At 33.3% G+C, this 20,115-nt stretch overlaps 1 protein-coding gene across 1 annotated transcript in view; it reads right to left on the reverse strand.

The window, feature by feature from the left end:
• The window catches only part of dysf (neuronal PAS domain protein dysfusion), a 147,007-nt gene that overhangs the window by 14,023 nt on the left and 112,869 nt on the right, over positions 1-20,115 (reverse strand). Inside the window, exons 5-8 of the mRNA XM_089224123.1 lie at positions 14,550-14,735; positions 13,764-13,948; positions 10,190-10,296; positions 9,651-9,807 (exon numbers count right to left, since the gene is read on the reverse strand). Of these exons, the coding sequence (XP_089080249.1) occupies positions 9,651-9,807; positions 10,190-10,296; positions 13,764-13,948; positions 14,550-14,735 (635 nt within the window). The remainder of the gene's footprint in view (positions 1-9,650; positions 9,808-10,189; positions 10,297-13,763; positions 13,949-14,549; positions 14,736-20,115) is intronic.

Consider the following 20,115-nt stretch of genomic DNA (forward strand, 5'->3'; position numbering starts at 1 on the left):
AATATATTTAAAAGATTGCGGTCCTTGAGTAAGCTGCATCAATAATAATATAAAAGTTCAAAATACTAAATACATTCATCACTTCGTTCAGAATCTAAAAACCGATAACTATTCGAATACATGCAATACTGGTAAATATAAAATGTAGATTAACCTGGTTGGTAAATTGCCATATTAGGTATTTTATGCATGGTAATAAAACGAAATTTGAAAGATTTGATACGGGGTTGGGGTGGCGACGACGACCACCGAGATCGCGAAAATAGCTGTTGCTAATGATATATATATTATATTATATTTAGGTATCTACTATGATAATAAGAATTCGCCGACCTGATGCATTAAACAGCGTGCGCGAAAGAGAGAGAGAGAAAGAGATTGTTGGCAATTATAAATTCCTCTTGCTGCATACTTATATATGTATTAAATTTTATTATACTATACACGCACACACACACACACACACAATATATATATACGTATATACTGTCGCGCAATTAACCAAGATCGAGTAAACGTAATGTACGGTTTGTGGGTGAGTGGATTAGTGGGGGTGGGTCGAGTGGTCGACCGCGACGCACAGTCTCCGCGGGATGTGGTTGGCGGGTGAAGCGGAGGTCGCGGTGCGTGTGGGAACTACGGGTCGGGGCACGCGCGTCCGTTTTATTATTTTTTTCGTTATTATATTTTTTTTCTCTACGTTTCACATAGTGCTATTATAATAGTCGTAATAAGTCGCCGCCATCGCAGTGCGCTCGCGTTTTTATCGGGTTCGCATCGGAGCGGACGCGCGCGCGATCAGCGCGTGTGAATTATGGTCGCGGCACGTTAGAATATTATTATTAGATTGACGAACCGGCGAATTACTTGCTCGACTTGAGACGTGATACGCGTGTATACTATAATATAAAATACCTATACAGAGCAGACTATATAATGCTATAAACGCGATCGTATAATGTGCCCAAGTATATTATAATTTACAACCATATAATAATATAATATAGGTACTTAATTATCGTCGACGCTTTAACGCGCGTCATATTATACGTCACGTATATCGATGATCAATGCTGCATTCAGCACTAATTTGACGAGGGTTAAACAGAAACTTTAAAAGACACGCCTTTAAAAATGATTAAAACGAACGTGAAAATGTTTCATAACTAATTTTCAAAAACTATATATTATTTTTACACTGTTGTCGAAAAATTCTAAAATGTGAACTGATTAATTCAATGAAGTGAATTTTTTCTATAAATTGTTTATAATATTTAAAAAGTAATTAATACGAAAATATAAAATTACATAACAGAATATTTTTACAATACATTTTCTGTAGAAATACGTGATTATGACTTTTTATGTTGGGTTTGAAGTTCCAAATTTGTTGAAATTGGAAGTTCAAAGTAATAATAACGATTTTTCCTCAAATGAATTTAGATATATGATATATTGATCTAAGTCAAAGAATATTAACCGTAGACATTTGAGATTTGAAATACTTTACTATATATAATTAGGTACCAGCTATAAACTTTCATAAAATATTTAAATATATGAATATAAATTTAAGTAGTATAATGAGTGATAACTTGTATAGATAGGATGTTTTATTGCAAATTTGATTTGTTCCCTTCGCTCAGGACCATTTTCGCACATGTATCCCTGGACAATATCATGTATATCATTATTGAAACTTGTATCGTTCGTGGGAAAATCGATACGCTGGTCTAAAACACGAGTACCTAGAGGAAAAGCTAACGGTTCGCAGAGTATACATCGTGTACCTATACCACATGTGCTTATGTCTCAAAAGTCTAGAAAAAACCAACGTATTCGTGGTGATGCATGTAAGTATAAGTATAATATAATACACGAGTAACAACTACAATATCAAAAACGTGAGAACGAGTGAAAAATTTGCGAGAACTATATGCCCGTACACACTATGTGTGTAATAATAAAAAATAGACACCAACGTATGTAGGAGAAATTATGTTATATTCGGGTGGTCGCGGTAATAAACGCGTTGCAGCGTAAATGCAACATGAAAAAAAAATGTGTATAATATTAAAATATGTGGAGTGATGTGGCGGCAAACGAGCGTTATGGTTTTGCGACACGAAATTCCATACAGAAGACTATATAATACGATAATGTTATAATGTGGGTACGACTAGGGCGTTATAACAATAATATTATTATAATATTTGGGTATCTACACCGTATATAAATGTTTAATGTGCTTGGACGTTTTGCGGAAGTGAACCGTGATGTATTATGTGTTATTATAATAATATTAGGCATGATGTGTAAAATATAGTGATGTGCAGTACGTGGATGGACAAGTCGTGACTTATGTCGTCTCGTCACGGCCGTTGTCGTGAAAACGTTACGGTTACTCGGAGAAAATTCAGAATACCATCATGGAGTGTGGACGTTACACATTGCGCCAATATTAAACGCAAGCGTATATAGGTACTATAAGAGCGACCATATTTTGATATCGCATATATTATGTTATTCGTAGTATATAAAAACAAATCTGAAGAAATCTGTAGCAGGTATGGTAGGTTTTGAGTGAGGATGTGTTCAATTTGAAATCATTCAATGACTGGGTGTGTGTACCTAACCTATATATACGTGTATGCCGCGACAGGAACAGGAGTCAAGAACTCAGGTATATTGTAATAGTATATATGTAAGTATGTATTGCTAATAATTTACATAAAGACTAGATGGACGACTTTGGCAATGATGAGCTTAATTGAATTCATGGAATTCTACTTAACGCAAGAACTTGAGTTTGTTCATCAACTTTGACTTAAAAAGCAATAAACATTTTTCAACCATCACAAATTATTATAAGCCCATATTTGATTTTCATCGTCTGAACAATATTATTTGTTCCTATAACGGCTAAAACTATTACCGAATGCGGATACTGCATGCCCACATATTATTATGTGACCGTTACGGTATTGTTCGAACTTTTGAAAAGAAATATTTTCATATCGACTCAACGAAATAGAATATTATCAAAATACCATTAACTTTTCCAGCTTTTGTATATATACAATATACATAAGATACAACAAAATCATCTAATATTAACTTTTCTTCGTAGGTATACTTTTACAGCTTATACTCCTCTCGGTACATTATGCTGCTGCACTTGAACCAGATACCGCGGTGGTTTATTCACGATACCCAGCATAATATGTATCATCTTTGATGAATAATAATAAATATTATTGCAATAATATTACGATACATCGAGAGTGTAAGTATATACCTTTTCTTTTTTTTCATTTTTTAACCATCGACGCCTGTTTTTGCATTATTTCTGCGGCGCAAGTACATTAATATAACGGCAGTTGTCTTGCAATTATTGCTGTTTTCATTTAACACGTAGGTAGGTATTATATCATATTTTGACATAGCATCACTGTACACAGACACATCACAAACTTATAAAAGGTTTCCATATATGGATTCTGGTGGAAGTGATATGTGCCGTAAGTCTATACGCCTATAGTTATATATGTATATGTTACGCGAGACATAATACAGTGCGTATATTATTCATGTACATATTATAATAATATATTATATACCCATATATACGCGTGTGCGCTAAAGTTTTCCACGCAGTCGGTTATCATTCGCTGCAGTGTTCCATTTGATCGTATCGGTATACACATTATTATAAACTTTTATAAACGTGTCGTCTCTTATTCTGTCATTCTGGAGCAAGTATACCTATGTAGTGGCTATGTGTTTATGATACAATGGTATATAAACATATATACGAACGGCTTTCAGATCATTAAATTTCACAATATTTTATATACTCCAAACTAGTCGCTATACGAATATCGTATTATGTGTATCTACGGTATAATATAATATTTAATACGTTCATAACATAGTATATCAATGTGTTCTCATTCAGCTAATATACGGTCATGACTCATGAGTCATGCGGCTCGTGAATATTGATATAAATTTAACATTGGTTATCTAAATATAATTGCGTATACATTTATTTCTTATACCTAACTGTTTAACATTTGAACCATATTACACCATCATACTATAGAAAAGAAAACGGGTAAATACTAAACTGATTTAATTACGTTTTATATTACATATGATAATTTATAATATTATAATGTGTCTATTTATTCTCGTTAAAGAAATGATTTATTTTATTATTATTATAGCCACCTGAAATAATTATAAATAATATATTATATTATATCTTATTTAGTTTTGATCGTAAAATGTGTTTTTAATTAAATATAGGTAGTTATACTTTCTATTTCTCTAAACACAATTTTGCATTAAATCTATATCGAGAACTAGCCGCTTTGATTAAAACCAGGATTTATTAAAGGCATTATATTTTAATTATGTTATTGCAAATCTTTAATGGCTGTATCTTATATACTATACTAATTGAAAATTGTTGTTTTTATTTTCAAGAAATTTTAAGTGCCAAGACATGTTTTTCAAAATAACGATATAATTCTTTTTCGTAACAATTTTACCCAAGTTCTTGAACTTTATTAACATATTTTTACTAGGAATTTGTGATTTAGTGATGTGTATGTTTTATATACTTATTTTTACATTAAAATAAATACAAGTATTATAACATTTTATAGTTATAATATAAGCAAATATGCATTTGATCTATCTTACTGTTTGTACATTAAGACATAATTATGTTTACATAATACGCAATAATCAGCAACATATCAGAATTTACTGCAATATAATAATTATATCATATATCCAAAATCAAAATAAGCATTGAACTGTATACAATATATATAATAATATAATATACATAAATGTAATACCAAATATGAATGGAATTATATTTAAATGCGTATGGTTTAATATGATCGATTAGTTGAGATTAAACGAATTGAGCCAATCCCATTTTCACAAACGACAAGACGTCAATATAAATCCCCTTGGCGACTTGACATTAATAATACGAACACGTGATTAGTAGTGACTCTAATAACTCAATATAGGTATATGTAATAAACTAATAAGTGTTTCCTGGCCACTTATAGTGGTATTAAATCGTTACTTGTATATTAATATATAGAAAAACTTGATTGGAATAACTTATTAATTGTTTAAAACAATAACCCATAATAGAATATTATGTATATTACTTCGATATTTTCACAAAGTGTAATTCGTGTACACGCTGATTAAATTATTTATCAACAAATACGAGAACCGTAAAAAAAAACGCTGATGTGTACCTACTATTACCATACATATTTATAATAACATAATAATATCATATTTAACGAAACATTATCTACGGTGGTGGGGATCATGTCGTAAAAATACAAACGATGTTAATACAATTTTCGGTCGGTATTCATGTGGGTTCTTCGTTTGACATTTCGGAAATGATTGTACGTTTTCCTATAACGCATATTGCATGCATATAATATAATAATCGCGCATTCCCTCGAAAGTCTATACACGTTTTGGCGCGACATCGGTGGTTTCTGCTGTTATAACTTATGACGACCGGTGACCGCGACAATGTTAATTTCGACTCGCTTCCGTATGGATGGCGGAGCATAGGTAGTTATTAGTACCGGTAATTTGTCAACATCATTGTACGCATAATAATATAATATAATATATTATAATATTAAATAAGTGTTTAGGCAGAAACGACGACCGCTCCTTCGTGGTGACTCGTTAACTTTATTACCGACCATTAAAGTCTACAAGTTTTTATTTTTCTCCTTCACTCAATATCTCTTGCTCCATCGATCCATCGCTAGTCTATTTCGTATTATATTGTATAAACATTATTATTATTATTATTATTAGTCTGTTTCACGCGTTACGGTTTTTATTTTCACGTCTTTTAATATTATCACGTCATAAAACACGCGCCGGATATATATATTTTGTTTTTTTTCTCCGCAAACCACAAATCGATACCAATAAACTCATATCGAATCGTATAATAAGCGTATACCGCGCGTCTTGACACGTGTTTTAACGCCACTCGAGTTTCGTGCGCGCGGAGACATGATTGTTTTTTTTTTTTATAAAAGTATTTACATGTTTCAATAAATTTTCCGGAACCGCTAGTACCTACCTATATTATGCGCTCTGTCAAACGTTCTGGACAGTTGTTATTATAATATAACGTGTTGTCATTTATTTTATAAAGCTGCACGTACCACGGGATATGAACCTATATATTCACTGCTAACACGCACCACACAGTATATTGTCGCGTCCAGTGCAAAAAATGGTTTAGCGTCTCCACCGCCACGGCCTCAATCGATCCTAATGGCCCCGTCCGTCCGTCCATCAGACGGGGCAAGTACCTATACCACTATTATATTTTTATTCCATAATGGTCGCAGTTCGTTTATATAGGTATAATAATATGTACAGCGCCGTGTAATCAGCATACAGCGGCTTTCAGACGACATGCGCGTGTAATACGCCTATATTATATTATATACTACGACTATATAGGTATAATGTATAAACTTTGCGACGGGAAAATTGCATTCGTATGTAAACCACATATACCTATATATATACACATCATATACAACGAAACGTGTTTGGACGCGTTTGAAATCTTGTCCGGCAAATAAATCTATAATAATACTTCGTACATGCTGTATGTATCATGTATGTATAATATATATATATATATATATGTATGTATTAAGTATATGATACAACGGCAATTATAATATAATAGTCTATTCAATGATATATAGCATTTATATATATTGTAACTTTGTAACATATACTCATATAGGTATGCTGATTTACACGGATATGCGATGGAGGTGCGTAAAGTTTATTCACGTGATGGTTAGGAACATTGAAGATATTAACATTAAGTTATTAAAGATTTTAATTCAATAATAAATGGAATTAGAAATTTCTTAGAAAAATATTATTACTATACTTCTGGCCTCTGGGACAATTATTATTGTTTTTTTTAAATACTATTACCTATCATAATAAATGCGTATACATATACTTATACTAATGTATTATGCGTTTACAAGAATATTGGTAAAATGGTTCATGATTTTTCTTTGTCGAATTTAAACTCTCTTTGTTTAAATTATACCAATACATACGATTACAATAAAATAATATTAGGTCTGTATAATATTCATTCCGGTTAAAAAAAAAAATTAAGTAGGAATTACACATTTTGATGTGAAAATGGAACTGATAAAATGCTTGGTTTAGGACATAAATTAAATTTGTAGGGAAATAATTAAGTGAGATATTTGTTCGATTATTCACGCCCTATATACAAGACTGGCAGTCGTATAGGCACATATTATAGTTATCATAATATTATATAAAAGCGAAATCTAATAAGATTCAAATTTAATCCACCCCTGAGTCTTATCGGATAAATCGTTTAAGACAGCGTGTCTATTATATAGATGTGTGCCTACGTTTAATAACATGCGTCTAATACTAAGTAGTAAGTATACAGAGTAATACCAATCGTGATTACCCCATTTTCTCTTCAATAATGCAGTTATTTAAAATCTGGTTTTTAGAATTTTCTAATACAGGGTGTCCCAAAGAGATCTGACATTCTGACAAATGGAATAACTTTTGTTCTAATCAATATTTTTTAAAAATTTCTTTTAAATATAATCCATAGACACTTGCGCTACATTTTTATAATACATTTTTTATTTTTTATTTTTTAAAACTGAAAATAAAAAACTTAAAAATTGATAAAAAATTTTTTCGAAATATTCAATATAGCCAATTTGTAAATCTGATTTTCAGAAAAATGTATATGGTAAAAACACTTATTAAAGTCAAATGGCTGATTTTTCACAATTTTTTTAAATATCAATATTTTCGTTAAGTAAATAATTACGATCTAGTTTATGTTAGAAACATTTTAATTTCAAATAATATAAAGTTTTTTAAAAATATTTTATAAGAAAATTTTTAAATAGGTGCATGTTAAAATATAATTTTTTTTTTTATTGCATTTATTTTAATAATATGTGATGTATAAACTATAAATTACTATAATTTACTATAATTTACTTAACGAAATATTGATATTTAAAAAAATTGTAAAAATCAGCCATTTTTCTACAAAACAGATTTACTAATTGGCTATAATGAATATTTCGAAAAAAAATTTTATCAATTTTTAAGTTTTTTATTTTCAGTATTAAAATGTAAAAAATGTATTCTAAAAATGTAGCGCAAGTATCTATGAATTATATTTAAAAGAAATTTTTTTTAAATATTGATTAGAACAAAAGTTAATTCATTTGTCAGATTTCTGTGAGACACCCTGTATACCTAGGTGGTACTCGTAATTTTAGATTGTTGAGATTTTTTCGTACTTATTAAATGAATGTATTATGGAGATACAAAATTATATTTTTCAAATGAGAACCTCTATTTTTACAACTATAAATTGTTTAGCAGATAGCTTATCGGAAAACGTTACGTAATAAAATCAAAATTTGAATCAGTTGTTTTACTTTGTGTATTGGTAAGATTATAGGTCTAAGATAATGTTTGAAACTTGAAAATTTATAGATATGGAAGCTATGGCGAATTGAAAATGATACTAATTATTATTAAGTAACCATAATTTTTAATTTTTTTAAATGGCCCAAGTATATAATAAAATAAACACTGGATGTCTAAATCCAATATTACACCTATTTTACATTTTTGGTAAAACAATTTTTATAAAAATAAGGATTATTTAATATTATTTATTATTTTTATTATTATTTTTATTTCTAAGAATAAACATTTCAATAACTAAAAACTACGCATTCAAATTTTAAATTTCTATTCAAAAATAATCTATTTAATAATTTACAGTTAGGTTCTCCTTTGAATACAAAAGTGTATACCACCACAGGTCTTTAAAGGTATCATAAAAATCTCAAGAATTTGAAAATATATATTTTTAAATAGGTACAGTGAAAACTATCTAGAGCGGACCCTGAATAAAACGGAAAACTATCCAATACGGAATTTTTCTATAGTTCCGGCACGTTCCTATAGTTTTATATAGACGCCGAACCTCAATAAAACACAACCTTCATAACGCGGAAACGAAACGATTTTGTAAGTCCCATGCAAGTAAAAACCTTGCATAACCCGGAAAAATGAAAAATCGTTGATCCCATGCGATTCCGCTTAAGACAGTTTTTCACTGTACATTTAAAAATTCAGAAATTCAGAATTTAAACATATTCATTATTAAATGAAACAATGGGGGTGAAAATGCTTATTGAATCATCTGGTATGCATTATGATTTATGAGTAATCAGTTTACCGAGTTTAAATATTATATAGCAAGCGCAGACGCTTTTTCAAACTTGACAAATGTCGTGCTAATAATACGGACAGCGGCGGATAACACATGTAAAATAAAATATCAGACCTCAAAAATATTAATAACAAAGAAAAAACTCGTGTTTACATGAGGTATCACTTCAATTGCATAGAAATAAATAATAATAGTGGCAAAACAACAACTATAATAATAATAGTAATAATAATATAATAACAATAAATAAATAACGTCAACATATTATTACTTTACTTACGTAAGTACTTGATTTGTGCTGACGATGACTGGCTGTTGGCTGTTTTCCATGTTGTCTTTGACCTGTAACACGCAGTGTATCCAAAGCCAGTCCCCTGTGGCCCTCTTCTGTACCCTGGCCAGTAGTATGCAAGAACGATCCTGTTCTGATTGTGTAACTGTATAAACCAACAATAATTATTGTTATTACGAGTATTTCAAAATCTATAATGATATATTTATGGTGTATAATATACACGAGTTTTACATACTAGAGTGTTTTCTTTTCTCTTAAACAACCGTAATATACTCGTACGTATATGTATAAATGGATAAATATGTATACACGGCGCGGACATATATCACGGGTGGGCGATAAAAAAATTTTTATTCACATAATATAATACATATCACTTTTGGTTTCGGGACGGCCACCTCCGGCTTTGTGTATTTATATACGGTATATATAATGTATGTGTGTATATATTATAATAAGTATGTAAGTGTTATTAAAACGACGTGTAGGTATATAAATATATATAATGTATATAATATACTCACTCAGCCTGTGTTTGCTCTGAGCCTCGCGCATGCACTCCCAATGCAACAATTGGTACCAAGAGACGCCCTGCAGCTCCGAGCGGGAAAACCCCAAATGAAATTCTCCTCTGGAAATAAAATAACGTTAATAGGTAATCAATAATAATATGAAAAACATAATATTATTTTCTGTCACCGCGCTGTTTGCTGAAAAACCGATGCATTCGGAACGTGATTTTGTTGATTTTCTCGCGCGAGAGTGAATATATAATATAATCTATAATTATTATTAGGTATACTATATCATGGTGTATAAATCATTATTATACATAAATACATAGTAGCCTTGTAGGTACGCATACAACGTACAGCTCATACATCGCGACGGTTATAATAATATTATTATAAATATTCGGATGCATTACGATGTCGAGCGTAATCGAATGTTTAGGAATTCAGCTTTAATACCGCACCATAATATTTATATACATATATAACAATTCTATAATGTGTGCGCATCATCGGTTTTTGATTACAATTTCGATTGAATTTCGAAGACGAGTCCTCATTCCTCCCACTCCTCCCCCGCGTTCACGGTCACCGTAGCCGGTATAGCGAGATACCTACACTCACATAGACATATAAATATATATATTATATATAGGTATAGGTATATTTATAATACTGTTGCTTCAATATGGTTACAAGAACAAGAATTTGTAGGCGTCGCGAGCGCGAGTTTGTGTGATCGATAGCGAGATTTGTTTTTAGATCATATTATACGTTCTTATTATGTATAATAATAATATTCTCACTACCGCCGTTACAAATCATAACCCGATCCGCGTCGAGAAAGTCGTGTGTATCCGATTCTGGTATAATTTCTTTTCGTCGGCTCGCGCGAGGCGTGGGCGGAGGGGGTGCTCGGCTCGGGACGTTTCGCAACAATCGAAAACGCCGTTCGGTAATATTAGGTACCTATATCTGCGCGGTTAGAAAAAAATAACATGGCCTGCAGTGCGAGTAAAATATAGTAACATATTATAATTCTTTCCCGCGGCCGTTAACTGCACATCCGTAATAGTAATAATAATAATATGTAAAGCGCGCGTGGTACGTGTCAGCTGCGACGGGCGCACAACACATCACATATATACGATATTTCGTCGTTCTGTAAATCGCCATAATTCATTCATTAGTCGCGGGGCCCCATTTGAATGGGATTAATAATTCTCGAGCGATATTATAATGACATATACTAATATTATAATACTGTAACGGCAACGCGACGACTACGTTGAATATGTAAATTATAATATACTATATATATAGATAAACCACCGTCGTCCGCCGACGCATAAACACCCCGCAACTAATTGGCAACGGTCACCACCCGGTTTGATGGCGTCGTAACACGATATCGCATATTATACGCCGAGACAATAATAATTCGAATTATTTTTATTATAGTTATATCCATTCAAGCAAGCGCCGTATATTATATTGTATTAAATTTTGTAGGTACCTACATGAGTATCAGTTGTATATAAATATGTCGCAGGGTGAACCTACAGAGACAAGCACATCTCTATTCTTGCAGGTAAAATCCAAGTGCTGCCTAAATAAAATCAAATAACTATATAGGTATCATGTATACGGCATTTTGAATACTCAAAGAAAAATGTTGAATTTGAAATTAAAAATATTTATTCGCAGATATTATATTGGCTTTATAAATTAGCTAAATAATACTTAATAGCGATTGAGAAATCCGGCGAACTTGACAGTTTTAGTTTTTAAACTCGAACTATGAATTCACACTACTACAGACATACCAATATAGTATATACTATAGATAATATATTATACTTGAACTTTGGTGGAGCAATATTCATAACAGGATATCGAAACTTACAATTATAGAGAAATAGCTGCAATTAAGACGGGGAGGGCTGTCATCACACACGCCGAAATGAACCACTCAGCATGTGAATGACGCGGTCCGCGGGTGATGAACTACTAGATGATCTTCGCGATTCATGTGTTTTTCTACGCACACGGTATGTACAAAAGTATTGAACGTTCTACTGAAGCTAACGCCGATGACGTGTGAATGGGACGAAGCGCATGTATATACACTGCTGGTATAGGTATAAAAACGGCGGTTATACCTATCGAGTTGTGCGGCGTTTCTTTGAGATGCGGAAATCATCGACTCCAGTTATCGGAAAGATGCATACTCGAACTTATGTATTATATAGATCGATTCAAGGCGTAGGCCTTTCGTCGCGCGGATATACAACGACTACGATGACGACGACTATACGACAAACGACCCGCCGACCGTACATGTTTAATTGCAACAGAATATATAATATTACAGTGTATACGCGCGTAATGTATCGCGATAAAGAGTGTACCTACATATTATGTATAATAATACTTATTATTATTTCCTAGAGGACGGAGCGTATTATCCGGTACAGTTGGGTTTTGCGTGATTAATGGCAAGAATGAGGTTTATTACATAAATATATATATTTATAAGTAATAATACGTTGTATAATATACAATGTATATATTATAATAATAATGTAATATAATGTCGTGTACGCGCGACGAAAGCTTATATTGCCGACCGCTATAGGCAGCTATAGGTATATTCGACGGCCAACCTCGCCCACGCGACGGGGACACCCGACAAATCGTTCGCCCGCCGCTGCACCAATTCCGCGCCGAACAACACACAACAGGTACCTATACAAAACTGTTATTAATCACCCGTTTCGCCGTTCCCAGTTTTAATATGACATACCTACACCCGATGCAGAGGCAATAAATACGTACTCGTTTCTTTATTACTATTACTATTATTTTCTTCTATATATAGGTATATACTTATATCACCCGACAACCGGTCCCGTCGAAGACGACGGCGTCTAATGATATATATTTCGGTACTTAATTTGTTCCCGCGCGCGGAATTATTATTGTGCCCTGTGTATTTTCAATAATTGTTTTTTAACGAGATAATTGGTGAAATGCGCGCGGGCGCGAATTGTAGATAACTACTTACATATCTGCGTATATAATATAACAGCGACGGTGATGATTTGTTGCCCGGACCGTGAGCGTTTTAATTGGCGCCCCCGAAATCGGAGTTGGATATACGAAATGTGCGTTCAATAGGAAACGTAATTTTTGTATATATTATAATTATCATTATTATGCACATGAATAATTCAGAGCACGTTACACCAGTACAGCTCAAGTCGAGGTACACCGCGCCATCAGCAACAACAGCAACGACGCTTTTTTTTATAAATAATAACATTTAATGACTGAGTATAAACTCTAGAGCAATGACGGCGCGCCGCTGTTTAAAGTAAACCGATTAAAAACAAAAATCGCGTAACTAAACGGTTTGTCTCGTTTCGAATGCATAACATGCAGTGCCTCGACCACGCGTCGCCGCATTGGTCACGTGCCGCGGCAAACTACGATGGTAATAATAATAATAATATGAGCTATGGTGCGGTCGGTATAGGCGAATCGAAACAATGGCCCCCTTAATGGTGTTTAAGTGTTTACATACATTTTGTCTACGTGTATGAACTTCATGTCCATCGAGTGGATAGCTGTGAACACCGTGGTGGAACCCTGGACCACGGCCTCCCTGGTCTCAGGCATCGCCACCGGGCTGCAAGTGGCTAGGAAAACTGGTTCGTTTCTGCTGCACAGCGGCAGATAGGAGAGGTAGTGGCCCTGCACTAAAACCACCTGCCGGACAAACAATCATAATATTACTCAACGACACAACATTGCACAACGTGTATAATATGTTTAGGTACTTATAATATAATATTATATGGTTACGATAACGAGGGGTCAAAGTGTTAATTTTTGTTTTTGGAATATTAGAAATTTGAATTGGCGCGAGTCGAAACTGGTTCAGTTTTTGAATAGGTTCAAATCACGTTCAAACCAGTTTTCAATATTATTTTTAATACTTTTTGATAATAAATCCGGTCGCGTGCCCGTTTTGAATCTCCGATTATCATGAACGCATAAAGGTAGGTACTTTTATCAAATTACCCCTCGAAAATAATTATTTAACAGATCATGTTATAAAGACGAATTATTTATATTATTTGACAACAAAGAGTCGGCGTTTCGAAAGAAAATATGCAGAGTACTTTGATAAAAGTTATTATTGACGATGAATGATTATAATATTATAATTATTTAAGATCCTACAAATCAAACAATATATTGTTCTAATAAGACGAATATTTTAACGTGAATGCATAAGAATAAAAAAATAGGTACACGTCATATGTAATTATGTTATTATAACATCATAAGATATTGTTTTTATTACCTTTTGATCGCCGAATCGCATTTGTCTTCGGGCGTTTCTAGAAACGTTCATCCGGCACAAGAACATGCGCTTGCATCCTTGGTCCTCGGCGGATGTTTGACTCCTGGACAGTTCGGTCTGAACGGCCTGATGATCTTGCTTGTCTATCATGTCGTACACACTGTCGCCGTGTATGAGGAGATCCTCCTGCGGGAACGAATGAACGATAATATTATAAGCAATACCAATGAAAAAAAAATAATAATAATGTACAAACAAACGCATGAATTCCGTTATATGATATTATTATTTAGGTACCTATCGTTGCAAATGGACACTGCGGGAGAGCAGGTGATTTCGAACACATCGAATGCCTACGAGCACCGTATAATATATACGCGTATATACGGGCGCGGAGAGTATAATAATAATTTAATATTTGAAAAACAAAAAAAAATATTTTTTCTTCTTCTCGTCCTACGTGCTATATGAAATCAACGCCCATAACGTTTTAATCGCCACACAAATCTTAATAGCCTATCCGACGGAACGAGGAGGAGGACTGCTGTGGTATGATATTAATTCGACCGGAGAAACGTCCCCGGGGTCGTCGTCGTCATCTTCTTAGTCCTCGTGTAGTACGCGCGTGTCTGTTATGTCGACGTGAACTAAATTTAATATTATGTTATTATGACTATCATTTTCGGACGTACAACCAATCGTCAGTATTGCCTATACCTCACACAAGGTCGTATCTAGAATGAGATCGAGAGTAGGTCTCTCCGATTTCTGTGTCCTACCGTTAAATAATGAATTATTATAATAAAAAAGTCCTATTTCTTATAAAGATTTTCCGCAGTTAATTCCATTAATTAATGGAATGCATAATGAAATAGTAGCGGATGACATATCTGTGACACACTGACACCATTAGGTACGTATACTATAAACTAGGAAATATAAATATAGTATAAGTATTTATAATAAAAAAGAAGGCTTATAAAGTTATAAACATATTAGTCATCCGGAAATCTATTTCAAGGGGAGTCATATGTTTAAGATTACTAAAAATTCAAGACATTGATATTTATAGTATTTATATCCAGAAGTATAGTTAAACAAATTAATAATATTTATTATTTGGTATAAAATATGAGTGGTTCACCATATTTTGGAAAATGATTAAGCATACCTGTATAACAAACAAAAACCGTGTTTAATATAGGGACGTCGCGACTCGCGACATAGAGTCCGGGATTTAAATATATACAGTTGATATTGGTAAATTATTGAAATTACAAAATACGTGTACATGTGTACACGTATGTATTTTCGGTATATCAATAATTAATACACAAAATCACATTTGAATGGGTGGTGTGGGGGAGAAAGGGGGCGACCGACCACACCATAGCAGGTTAGTCGTTGACCGATCGGCGCGCGGACCTACCGCCGCACCTATACAATATACATAGGTATACAATACCGCGAATGGTACAATATAACGTTTGTCTATAGGTATCTATAAATATATACTATATAAATGATAGGTAGGTAGGTATAGTAATTTCCCGCGAATGACAATGACGTATTGCGAAGTGATAAATCAATGTGGCCTATAACGACGACTTCGACTAGGCCGCGACAGCGACGACGACGATCGCGATGGATGAGGCGGAAAGATAAGGGAAAAAATATGATCACACCGAATCCTAAAAGATAAAATGCGCGGTTATAGACACTATGCCGTTTCGTCCGATCAATTGAAAACGTCGTTGGCGCGTATTATATATAAGTATATATATATATATATATATATTATACGTGTGGCGTGTACAATGCATATAATATATATTATGGGTACAAGCGGGAAAATGCATTAACCATGTAAAAAACTAAAAACCATTAACCAATCGGTCCTTATTTGCGTTGTTGTGTACGGCTACCGAACAGCTGCAGAGTTACACGAGCGACTCACATATAATATTATCATTATTGTTATATAGGTAGGTAGGTGCCTAACCTATAGCCCGCGTGTCCTCGGCAACACCTAAGTCATATACATATTGCACATATTATATAGTATACGGTATACAGCAGCCTATCTATAATATTATATTATATACATACACCTTTATTTATATACGTACAATGGTTAGTTACCGGTTGCATTTTTTTTTTTTTACTGGTTTTATTTATTTATATTTTTTCGCGTCGTCGCGACTCTTCGCATTCTAACAAACCTGTATAATATTATAATTCCGCGTGCGAACTTTTGTACACCACGCAATGAAAGTCTATACGCGCGAGCCAGTATATGTGCGTGTGTGTGTGTACAAGTATGGCGAGTATAACGCGTCGTATATAATATGATAGTATTATTATAATGGTGTTTCGGCGTTTCGCGTTATATATTGTGTATAATAATATTATTATGTTGTGTACACGGCTAAAAACACACAACTTTATCGATATCGGGCAAAAAAAATCGTTTTACGCGCAGCGGGCGGCGATTTAGTCGTAAAAAACACTTATCTCACGGCAATTGGAGATGGAAAAAAAAATGATAATATATACGACGTGTTCCTCTACACGGAAAATTACGATGTCACCGCGGCAGCGAGCAACGGTTATTTTTTTTTTATTCTCTCCATAAATTACATTTCCGTCGATTTAAGTGCGCGCGGCGTATACCGCATTTACCTATAAAGTAGTATAATAATATAATGAAATATGTGCTCGGCGTGCACGTACCCGAGAGGGGAAGGGGTGCACAATTAATTTATACATTATTATTGTTTGTGACACTCGCATAATGTTTTGATTCGTTATAATTAATTACAAAATAATTATAGTACAAACATCACGTCATATCATTTAGACGAAAATATAATCATTCAATATGTGAATTAGTTAGTATTATAATGAATAATGATGAATAGTGGATATTATGTAGGTTAGGTATGTCGCGTTTCAGAGTGTAAAAATAATATGTAATACATCATGTATTACACCTAAATTCCTGTTATTATAATATATAATATTCTATGTACCGCGGGTTAACATCATGCCTGTAATAATATCACCGCGATAGGATTGTATAATATTATAGGTACTCAAAATAACACGGTTTTTCGCACTATAAACATAATATCGTTCCTTAACATTACTAGGTACATATAATATTCAGCTTCACATAATATCATATTATTGTTTGTACAATAAATTAAACGACTTGTATCGCGAACCGCGGTCTCCCCGCGGGCGCTCTTCGCGGTATACGCCGTCGTACACACTATAATATAATATATATCGGTAATAGGTACCTATATTATGTATAGGTATTATGTGTAGGTACATAAACACACCATTGTGCAGCGAGTAATTTAAGTAGAGATTATATTAATATTGTTGTACTTACATACCTGCGCGAATATACATACACATTTTACATAGTTTATTATAACGAAATATTGCAATGCACTTACACTTACTACACTTCATATGATAATATAATATATACTGTCTATTATATTACGTCTGTAAGATGATCGTCTAAACGTTTTCCAGCCATTTGCAATGCGCCCGACGAAATGCATACACCATAGAAATAAAGAATATACACGGATACGCGCGGTGATATTATCTTAATCTAACATTATATCATAACACACAACGATATTAATAACATTATACATTCGAAGAAAAGTCGAACTGCTGCGTATGTAGTGTATGTAATGTATTCGATTAACTGCGAACTGTTAGAGTATAATAACACGCAAACCGACAGGAGTAACGAACACACATAGTAATATAATATATTATTAGAGACTGAGCTGCGAAAAAGATTTTCCGTTTAATTCTCCTGGACCGTAACCCGAAACCGACGAGGCGACATAATACAATTATTTTTCTCCGTCCGTTTCGCGCGTGCAATGCATGGAAACAAAACACAATAATATATTATTGTCGTGTAATATACAGACTGTAATATGTTATTATAATAAATTATCACCACCGTACTAATATTATATTGTCGCATCCTCCATGAAACGTCATTGATGACAAGTTACCGCGGTATATTAAATTATTAAACACCTACTATACCAATACCACTACCTATAGGTATATCAAAAACGTCGTGTATACTACACGTCTTATTGAAATTTATTAAAATAAAATGTCTAAAAATATATTTTATATTTTCCTATTATCGATGTATACATATAGAATTTTAGTTTTTGATAGACTGGCACAAAAGACGTATATAGGTTTCAAGTAGCATAGAAAAATCGACGCAATTGACAAACACTCGTGTATACGCGACCACCATCAACAGTGTCGTTTGAAACAGATAGTAATAATATAATCGCACAATACGTTCGGACCGCGCAAGCAGTATAATATTATTATATTAAACGTATGTAAGTACAGTCACAGATCAAAAGGTTAGATATTTAGGTATGTCGGTATGTGATGGTATAATATGCATAGTGTTATATTATGATACGCTCATTCGCGTCATTAGCAGAAGTCCCGCGGTAGGCTAAAATTTTCGAGTTTATTTGATATTGTGAGCATGATGCCGCATTAACGAACCTCGGCGCGTATAGTAATATTACAATAAAACCAAAAAACAAAATAAAATACTTTTGGATGCGACGGAACTGAGGAGAAAAAAACATTTAACAATTTAAATGGAAATGCGCGCACGAGACCGACCGAATAAGGGCAAATGAGTTGCGTGGGTCGGAATAAATGGTTTTTTTTTTCTTCTTTCGTATGAATGACGTACCTATACGATGGTAATATGCGCGCGAACGAATGCGATGTTTATGATGATGATGATGATTATGAATCAGATGGCGGGCGGTGATGTGTACTATATATATTATATTACCTCTAATAATGCGAATGTGACGTGCCTGCAGCAATGGTACGACGACGGCGACGACGCGCGTGGTCAGCGAATTTTGTTTTTGAATGAAAATAATTTTTATCGTTACACAATCGACGAATTTGGGAACGCTGCTGCAGGAAACCGAGTGTAGTGAAATGCATAAAAACCGTAATATATACAAGTACCGCTTAATTGGACCGTGCAGGTCCGCGGACGTGAAAAGATACGACCACCGAGATAAAACAATTACAGGTGTGTTATACCTTATTTCGGTTTTTTTTCCCACTTCGGTATATGTATTATAATATAAAAAAAATATGTCATATATATATTATTATATAGTACTCCAAATTTTAATCTAAAGACGCTTCCTGCAAGACGTTATATTATATAAAATAGGTATACGTTTAAACTATATTATGTTAATATTCGACGACTTGAATCGTTACATACTGGTTACAATTGTTTTGACGCGTTTCACTCCTATGGGAACCATATTCTGTTGGCAAACATATTATGTTTAGATTATGACGAGAGTCGCAATTTCATAAAATATCATAACGTAATATTCTATATTATAAATCAATTCTGAACTCTGAAGCGATACTTATTTAAATGAGAATAAAATATGGCATTAAACGTGCGTTATATTTTTTCGTTTTTAATAATTAACCCGTAACAACTCAT

Source organism: Diuraphis noxia, unplaced genomic scaffold, assembly GCF_037042655.1.
Source record: "Diuraphis noxia isolate RWA-SAM2 unplaced genomic scaffold, SU_Dnox_SAM2 contig0003, whole genome shotgun sequence".
Lineage (NCBI taxonomy): Eukaryota > Metazoa > Arthropoda > Insecta > Hemiptera > Aphididae > Diuraphis > Diuraphis noxia.